At 41.7% G+C, this 9,310-nt stretch overlaps 1 protein-coding gene across 17 annotated transcripts in view; it reads left to right on the top strand.

The window, feature by feature from the left end:
- Positions 1-9,310, top strand: part of TNRC6B (trinucleotide repeat containing adaptor 6B) — a 257,779-nt gene that overhangs the window by 132,699 nt on the left and 115,770 nt on the right. The window contains exon 1 of one of the 17 annotated variants that reach the window (XM_058682105.1): positions 6,360-7,762. The exons of the other annotated variants lie outside the window; for them this stretch is intronic. Coding sequence (XP_058538088.1) covers positions 7,725-7,762 — 38 coding nt within the window. The 5' untranslated portion in view covers positions 6,360-7,724. Of the gene's footprint in view, positions 1-6,359; positions 7,763-9,310 lie in introns of those variants that run through there. 17 annotated transcript variants of the gene reach the window in all.

The following is a 9,310-nucleotide window of genomic DNA, read 5'->3' as shown; positions in this document are numbered from 1 at the left end:
TTCTTGGGGAGAGTCCCCTCCTGTTTCAGGTTACATAGGCTCCTCTGGGTAACCTGTTGGACTTGTGTTGGGTGAGGAATTTAGCCCCTGGCCCTGGGGTCTGTGACCTGTCACTCAGAGTCTGGGTGCTATGCAAATCCAAGGGAGATGCTCTTTGACCTTTGCTGGGAGGCTATTAGGAAGCACAGAGGCTTTGCAAATGAAACACGTGCACCCCTTTATCCTTCTCTATGAAGGAGGGATTATTTGTGGAGGCAACAATGTGTTGGTGGTATCTTTTAATATCTGGCTTTGCTCTTGAGGCAGTTTGGAAGGAATGCCATTGTATCTTCCATTTCTTCAATGTAAACAAATTTTCAAGCTTTTAAAAGAAATGACACACCAAAACCACATAATTTTACATGCCAAAAGCATTTGATATTTCAAATACTGAATATACAGAAAAATAGATCATGTGGCATTATTTGCTGGCAATGTTTAGATTTCCTCCTGATCCTGGTGTTTTATGTTGAGGACATGTGTTTGAAATGTCTTATATATTGGGACCTTTGTGGTTCTGCTTGGTTCCCAGCTGGGGAAGAGTATTTTTTTTTTTTTTCTCTTTGTCTTCTTGGGGTTTTTACTCTGTTTAAATTTTTTTAATTTTAATTTTTTATTTTTTAGAGAGAGAGCATGAGCTGGGGATAGAGGGAGAGGTGCGGGGGGGGGGGGGGGCGCGGGGAGAGACAGAGACAGAGAGTGAGACTCTTAAGCAGGCTCCATCCTCAGCACAGAGCCCCACACAGGGCTAGATCTCACAACTGGGAGATCACGACCTGATTGGAAATCAAGAGTTGGATGCTTAACCAACTGAGCCACCCAGATATCCCATCTTTTTAGTTTTTTGGGTTTTTGTTTTGGTTTGGTTTTTTAAAGTTTATTTATCTTTGAGAGAGAGCACATAAGCAGGGGGAGGGCAGAGAGAGAGGGAGACACAGAATTTGAAGCAGGCTCCAGGCTCCACATTGTCAGCACAGAGCATGAAGCAGGGCTTGAACCCAAGAACCGTGAGATCATGACCTGAGGCAGCCGAAGTCAGACACTTAACCAAATGAGCCCCCCAGGTGCCCCTCTTTTTGGTTTTTTTTTTTAAACACACTGCTAGGCTAGCCATAGTGCATCACATTTTGACACCTGTGGTGTTTAAAATTGCTTACCTCTAATGGATTTTTGATAACATCTTTTTTAAAAATTTTTTAAAACATTTAATCATTTTTTAGAGAGAGAGGGAGAGAGAGAGAGAGAGAGAGAGAGAGAGAGACAGCGTGAGTGGAGGAGGGGCAGAGCGAGAGGGAGACACAGAATCTCAAGCAGGCTCCAGGCTCTGAGCTGTCAGCATAGAGCCCAACATGGGGCTCGAACCCATGAACCGGGAGATCATGACCTGAGCCAAAGTTGGATGCTTAACCGACTGAGCCAGCCATGATCTTCTTTTATTAGATAGTAAATCCTGATATTTAGTCCCTGGGACTTGACAGAGCTGGTTAGGCAAAAATCAGGTAACTCTCAGGCCAGGATTAATTGGGGTCTCTAGGATTAGTTGGCACCTTTATTTGGAAGTCAAAATAGAAAATACAGACTATATTTAATTCTCATTTCTTTCCCCCATGAATACTGATACTATTCTCCTGAGCAGGGGATAAATTGATTGCTCATTTTTAGGTCCTAGAACTCTTGCTGGTGATTTTTTTCATGTTTCCCTTGTTTCGGTCAGGGGCAGTGATAGACACAGTTTAAGCTGGCAACTACGACCCATGTTCTTCTATAGGTTCTCTCTGAGGCTGTGTGTGACAGAATCGGGAAAGGCTGCTCTGAATGCTAACCATGTTTTTCTGCGAAGCTATGAGTGGGGTGGGGATGGAGATCATGAACTCACATTCATGAAGTGCCTATTCTGTAGCCAGTACTTCCCATTGCCTTACTTAGTCCTCCCGACAACCGGATGTGGAGAGTTGTCTCCACCAGTTGGTAACTGGTCTGAGGCCACATAAACACGGATGTTGGAGGAACTAGGGGCTGTAACTCCAGAATGTCTTCTCTTCCTAAGCCTTCAGAAATGCAGTGCAGACTAATTTGGTAATCGGGTGAATCCCTATTTTATAAAGTAGAATGTCTTAAATAAAATATGGACTCAAATGATGGGAACTGATGGCTTCATGGGGGTCCTCAGCCCTGCACCCATAACAAGTAACGGAGGACAGTGAGGCAAGTACTGATGACACGCAGAGCGGGAGCTTTTAGGGGCAGTCCTGGGTGGCCACTGAAAGACATTTTGGTTTTGGTTTTGTTTTCTCTCTTTTTCTTTATTTATTGTGTATGTATGTATTAATTTAACCCTACACGTAGTTTAACATAAGGAAAACCTCCCAACTTCATCTCCTCCCGGGCACTGTGAGGCCCCACCACAAACACCCACCCGGCTGGCTTGGTGGAGGGGGCAGCCATTGCTGTGCCAGGGTTCACCCAAGGAGATGAAGGCAAGGCCAGGGGGTGGGGGTGGGGAGTCGGCTCGCATTTCTGAGCCCTGGCAACCCCACCATCCTCACCTGCTGGGGCTCCAGTTGAACTTGGGGATCACATCGGGGCTACCCTCAGGCCACACTAACTGTCTTGGTGATGTTCTATGATGAGCTAAAGGTTACAGCCGGTTTTTAGTAGTGGAGAAAAGGCTGTTTCTTATAGAAAAATATGCCCAATTCAACTGCCCCCATGGCAAAAAGGGGGAAAAAAGCGTGTACACGCATCCATATGTATCTCACTCCATACCTGTGATAGATTCTTCCAAAGGAAGGCATTTTCTTTTTGAGCAGCATGATAGGTTAACTAAAAAAGAGAAATCAGTGTGAATGATGAAAACCTGATTTCAGATGATTCATTTAAAAAGGCGTGGGTGGTTCAGTCGGTTGGGCATCTGACTCTTGATTTCAGCTCAGGTCATGATCTCATGGTTCATGAGATCAAGCCCCGCACTGGATTCCTCTCCAGCAGTGTGGAGCCTGCTTGGGATTCTCTCTCTCCCTTTCTCTTGCCCCTCTCTTCCCCTGCGCATGCTCTCTCTCCCTCTCTCTCTCAAGATAAATAAATAAACTTTAAAAATAAAAGCCAAATTGGTTAATAAAGACATTTTAAAAAGCATTTTAACTTGATACAGTTTAAGTAGTAGTACTTCTTAAAGTGTAATCAAATAGAGGAGTTATCAAAGCCATAATGAAGAAAATAGAAATCATTTGTAATTAGACAATAATTAAAGGCAAGTATATGCCCACTGATTTTAAAGTGCTTGAAAACAATTAGTTTTCTTAAGTAGGTTAAACATCTGGGTTACAAGCTTGTTTACGCTATTAATTTACTTAACAAACCTGTTCTTCATAGGTGATGCAAAAGTGAACTTCAGCTTGGCTGTCTGAATTATAACAAGTTCCAATTTAATGGATACCATTTTTTTTAATATATTTTTATTTTTATTTATTTATTTATTTTTTAATATATTTTTAAACATTTAATTTTTAAAGTATTTTTCTCTTTATCTTCTCCTTCCTGAACAATTCAGTCGTGAGGCCTATAGGTAGACAGAGAAGGTAGGTGGTGGCCTGGCCAAGGGTGTCACAGCCCAAGTAGGATGAGGAGGCCTACACATACAGGGAGACACTGGTGTGTTGTATCAGAGCCAAAGAGAGGTGAGACAGGTACTCCAGTCACAGGACTGGAGTGGCAGCAGCACTGGGAGATTGGTTAAATATGGAAAGATTGCTCAGATAGGTATGTTAAGGATAATGGGAGTGAGCAAGTCTGTCAGAGAAGAGAGTTACAGATACTGAAAGGGAGAAAACTAGCATAAACCCTTTGATACTAGATTGGAATCAGAATGTTAGTGTGAACTCACGGATTTTAAGAAGTACTAATAAATATAGAAATACTATAGATGTAAAATGCATGTCTATAAATACATGCATGCATACATACATTTCTTAGCTCTTTCCATAGAGAGGAGTTAGAGTGCCTGGGAGCAGCGGCATCCCAATAGCAGTGAGCACATCACGTGCCCAGATCTTGGCTTCTAAATACCATTTTCTACTAAAAGGAACCCCAGCTTCTTGAAGAATGGCTGATTATAGGATTAGAGCAGGAAAGTTCAAAGTGAACCTGGAATATCTTATGCTAAAAAGCAAAGATGTCTTCATAGAATGATGGAGACACTTCAAAAGAACCCAGAAGGCAGTTCGAAGGGGTTCCACTGGCCAAATTTGGGATAATTTGATTATCAGAATTTAAGATGTCAAAGTCATTGATTAAAACCTGTTAAATAAGAGGGGCACCTAGGTGGCTCAGTCGGTTAAGTGTCCAGCTCTTGATTTCGGCTCAGGTCCTGACCTTTCAGTGTGTGAGGTCGAGCCCCACATTGGGCTCTGCACTGACAAAGTGGAGCTTGCTTGGGATTCTCTCTGACCTTCTCCCATTCTCTCACTCTCACTGTCTCTCAAAATAAACATTATTTAAAAAAAAAAATGTTGAAAAGAGAAAACTAAGGGTTCTCACACAATGTAACCTATGTATGGGCTTATAAATAAATTCAGAGTTCAAGGAATGGATAATTGAAAAGTACCTGCCCACAAAACACCTATTGAATACAAAAAGGAAAGAGAGTACAGTGGAGAGGCCTGGCATAGACTACCTTAAGCAAGTGATTTGAGTGAATCTCACCAAAGTGGGACACGTTGAAATTGTGTCACATGATAGGAAGCAGTGAGACTACAGCATCACTTCAGTGATGCTCAGGCCGAGGTGCATGACCTGAATCTAAACTCCGAGGAAACATCAAACACACCCAATTTGAGGGACATTCTACAAACTAAATAGCCTGCAATCATCTTCAAAAGTTTCAAAGCCATGCGAAGTCCAAGCAAGACCATTTCAAACTGAGAGACACTAAAGAGACATGTCAACTAATGCCATGTTTCTTAACTGATCCTTTTGCTGTAAAGACCACTGCTGGGACAGGTGGCAAAACTGGAGCAGGGCCTGAAGATGAAATGATAGTAACAAATCAGTGCTAATTTTCTGATTTTGATATTTGTATGGCAGTTACATAGAAGAAATTTTTTTAAAGAAGACCAGGTATTAAAGTATTCGGGATGATGAAACGTGAGACTGACAAAGAATTCGTTGTACCATATTTGCAACTTTTCTAGAAGTCTGAAATCATTTCAGAATTTAAAAAGAATTTAAAAAGTAATATTCTTGCCTAACATTTAAATCATGGTAAGTATATAAAATTATAGTTCCCCCATTTCTCATTTTAAGATCCCTCCCCACCTGACCTCAGTCCTACTCCCTGGAGCTACCACTGTTAACAACTAATGCATATTCTTCTAGGTATTTTATTTATGTATGTGGATGTATATAGAATATATATTGTAGGTTATATTGATATTTATGATGTGCCAGGCACGCTGCATTCCTAGGAATTACAATGGTCAGCAATCAGAAGACACAGTCCTTAATTTAAATTAAACCTGCTTGGATTCTCTTTCTCCCTCTCTCTCTGCCCCTTCCCCCCCTCACAAAAAAAAGTTGCCCTGAACATATTTTTGCATACTTAGTTTTGGAAACTTTAAAACATCTTTGGTTACCTTTCTATTATAAAGTTTTGCTTTTAGCGGATTTGTAAGAGTGATGTAAAACACCACACAGCGGGGGACACTTGTCTACAGTTCTTACTAAATACAGCTGGGCCTTGAGCAATAATGGAATATGAAATACTGGTTTCATTCTAGATTTGTCTCTGCTCAAGTGTTGGTCTACTAACGTTTCTGTGTGGAAATTTGCCCGTGTTCAAATAATACAATATTTTTAAAAAGATTTTATTTTTAAGTAATCTCTATACCCCACGTGGGGCTTGAACTCAACGACCCCAAGGTCACGAGTCGCACGCTCTACCGACAGAGCCAGCCAGGTGCCCATCAAATCATATAATTTTAGAATAGTTAGATGAGTTTTGCCTAAGCTTGGAAGGATCATTTAATGTAAATCACTAAGAAATGTCAAGTTACTTTTGTCTCAAGTAGTATAAGCCAAGAAAATCATGTATATGAGGCTTTGAAAATTTACCTGATGGATTTTGAAAGTCAGAGAATTTGTACTTGTTCTAGTTTAGTTAAAGTCACTTAATTTGATGTTTATATTCCAATATACCCTGCTACAAATGCTGCTTTAAAAACCAAAGTAGGCTTTTAAAACCTCCAAATGACTTTTTTTTTTTTTTCATTTTTGCCTCTGGCATATCTATTTTACAAATGACCAACTTTCTATTATAAGTTTTAACAAGAATATTTCCACTTGTTACCTTTCACATTTGAAAGAATCACATAACTTATTTTTAGGGGATTGTAATTGCAAATAGATTGTGATTTTTCTGCACTCAGTGAGGAAATGTAAATGAACCATTGCTACCTGTAAGTGTATATAAACGCATGTAGGATGAAAGATAGGGTTGGAAATTGTGAAGCAGAGGGTGTCTGTCTTTCAAAAGGAGACCATCATTTTAAAAAATTTAACCTGGTTGTGGGGCACCTGGGTGGCTCAGTCAGTTAAGCGTCCCACTTCAGCTCAGGTCATGATCTTGCAGTCCGTGAGTTCAGACCCTGCGTCTGGCTCTGTGCTGACAGCTCAGAGCCTGGGGCCTGCTTCGGATTCTGTCTCCCTGTCTCTTTCCCTCCCCTGCTCATGCTCCCCTTCCTCTCTCTCTCTGTCTCTCTCAAAAATAAATAAACATTTAAAAATATTTTTAATAAAAAAGTTCAATCTAATTTATGTATTGCTTCAAGATGGCGAATGACTTGTTTCTCAGTTTGCAGATGGGTAGCTCACACTGTTGGTTAGTCACCCTCATAGCTTTCTGAAGACCAAAATGTTGCCTCCACATCTCTGGCCCATAGGGACCTCAGGTTCTTGCAGATGTGTTGAAGGGGCGGGGCCTATGCATAGAAAGCCTACTGGAATAGGAATAGGCGTGGCCTGAGTAGAATATTGGAGGGGGGACATTGCAGGTGGGAGGTACTCTGCTTTTCTGATTATCCATCTGGGAGTTGGTACTGCTACATATCTCAAAAGTTATAGCCCCTCAGCGTTGCTTCCATCCTGTCTGTCTTCTACAGTCCTGATGTCTTTTCTTGGTAGCCTTTCTTGCCCAGATTTTCACTGACATTTTGATTTAACATACTTTTGAATTTAGTGAGGAGGACATCAGGCCCATTCGTTGGCTGAGACTGATGAGGCCAAGGTGTGTGTGTGTGTGGAAGAGGCTTCAGTTTGGCATTAGCTTACTAGCAGGTTTCAAAAAATGGTGGCCACTGATTGTCAACCTGTCTTGTTAAGTGGAGAGAACTAATTATTGGTGTTTACTGTGTTGTTTAACAAACTTTACCAATAGCTCAGAACAAACCCCATTTTCAGTCCTGTGCTGTTGGTGCTTCCCAGCCAGGTGTCAGACACTCTAGTGCATCACAAAGACTGCACATGTCACAACATGCCAGGTTTTCCCCCCTGCCCAGGGTCTGCCTCACCCCCTTAATGGATTCCCATCAGGATTGCTTCTGGCTATATAAACCACCTTCCTCTTTCTATCAATCCATCTTTGGATTGACCATCAATCCCATCTTTGCCCTTCCATCATAGAAATCAGCTTCATGAGAATACCCTTTGGTTCTACTTTGATCTCTTTCAGGTATGTCATAAGAATGCAGAAATCTACAAGTGTGCAGTGAAAGAGACAAAATTGGAAAGAGAGCCCAATAAATTCTTTAATGATTACTTTAATCAGTGCCACTTATGGAAAATCTTTACAGTTACAGTAAGTTCTGCATTTGAGGTGAACTTTTGAGACCTGGTATCTTCTTTATATAGCCTTAGGTTCAGCCGTCAGAACATTTTCATGTGGTGAGGCCTTCTGCTTCTGCGATTGTATGTTTTGTTTTCATTTCCTGCCACATGGCAGGTGCAGCTGAGAAGTGCCTCCAGAAACTGCTGAAAATTCTGGCCCCATCTTTCTGCAGGGTGCAGTGATCTAGAATCCAGAAGGAGTGTTAGTTGTGGGGTGGACCCTTACTTTGTCTCTTTTGCCCATTATGATGTGTCTCTCTCTCCTTTCCATTTCTTCCTCAGTTTTCCTTCTTGCCCTCTTTCTACCCAAATAGCATTGCCTTCTTCAGCCCTCTACTACTCACCCCTACCATAAACGAAAGGAAAAGAAAAGAAATATTATAATACAAAATTTTGAGCAAAATGCATTAACTGTCTTTATATATTGCCACATCTCTTTAAGTTTTTAGGGACTGTGAACATCTAGTCTTTGTATTTTATAAGCCATTGGTACTGTATTTTAGTCTCTGTGGGTTCTTGGTAGTTTAATTATGAGAAGGACGTATGGGGCAGGATCTTTTTTTTTTTTTTTTTTTTAATTAATGTTTATTTATTTTTGAGACAGAGACAGAGCACGAACAGGGGAGGGCCAGAGAGAGAGGGAGACACAGAATCCGAAGCAGGCTCCAGGCTCCAAGCTGTCAGCACAGAGCCCGACGCGGGGCTCATGAACCGTGAGATCATGACCTGAGCCTAAGTCGGAGACTCAACCGACTGAGCCACCCAGGCGTGGGGCAGGATCTTCTAATGCAAATTTTGGTCTGTTCTGTGAAACCTGAGAGTCTGCTACTTATTCACAGACCATTAGGGTAAAGTGGGGACTCAGGTTCAATTCTTTTCCTCCTGGTTGAAGATGCTGTGGTCAGTCATCCAGAATCACCTACTGCTGCTTTGGTTCCCAGGGGCTGGTGGAACCCAGGCAGTGTACATCTTGCTGGCTGTTGACCTGCCCTTCTGCTTCCTCTGTTCCACCGTATTCAGAAAAAGCCTCCAAGTGATTAGCTGGAGTAAATTTTATGTGTTGCAAAGCAGTTTGTGGAACTTGGGTTTTATTGCTTGTGCCACTATTTGTAAGCATGATGTATCTCTGAATGAGAACTTGTGTAACCAACCCGGGGGCTACCTGGCCTCGTGGATGCTCTTTTGTGAGAATAATTGACTGCAGAGCAGCTGCAGAGCCGCCTGGAGCTATCAAGAAGCCCTGCTATACTTACACCAACCTGCTATTGTTCTCTCTCTGCGGCCACTGCCACTGCTTTTTTTTTTTTTTTTTTAATAAGTTGCCAATTACTGGGGTTTTGCAGGGATGCCTACAGTTCACTGAATTGGGCATAGGAAAAAGGCCGTTGGTTTT

The sequence above is a fragment of the Neofelis nebulosa genome, chromosome 8 (genome assembly GCF_028018385.1).
Source record: "Neofelis nebulosa isolate mNeoNeb1 chromosome 8, mNeoNeb1.pri, whole genome shotgun sequence".
NCBI lineage: Eukaryota > Metazoa > Chordata > Mammalia > Carnivora > Felidae > Neofelis > Neofelis nebulosa.
The sequence above is the reverse complement of the archived record's forward strand: the minus strand, read 5'-3'. Positions and strand labels throughout refer to the sequence as shown.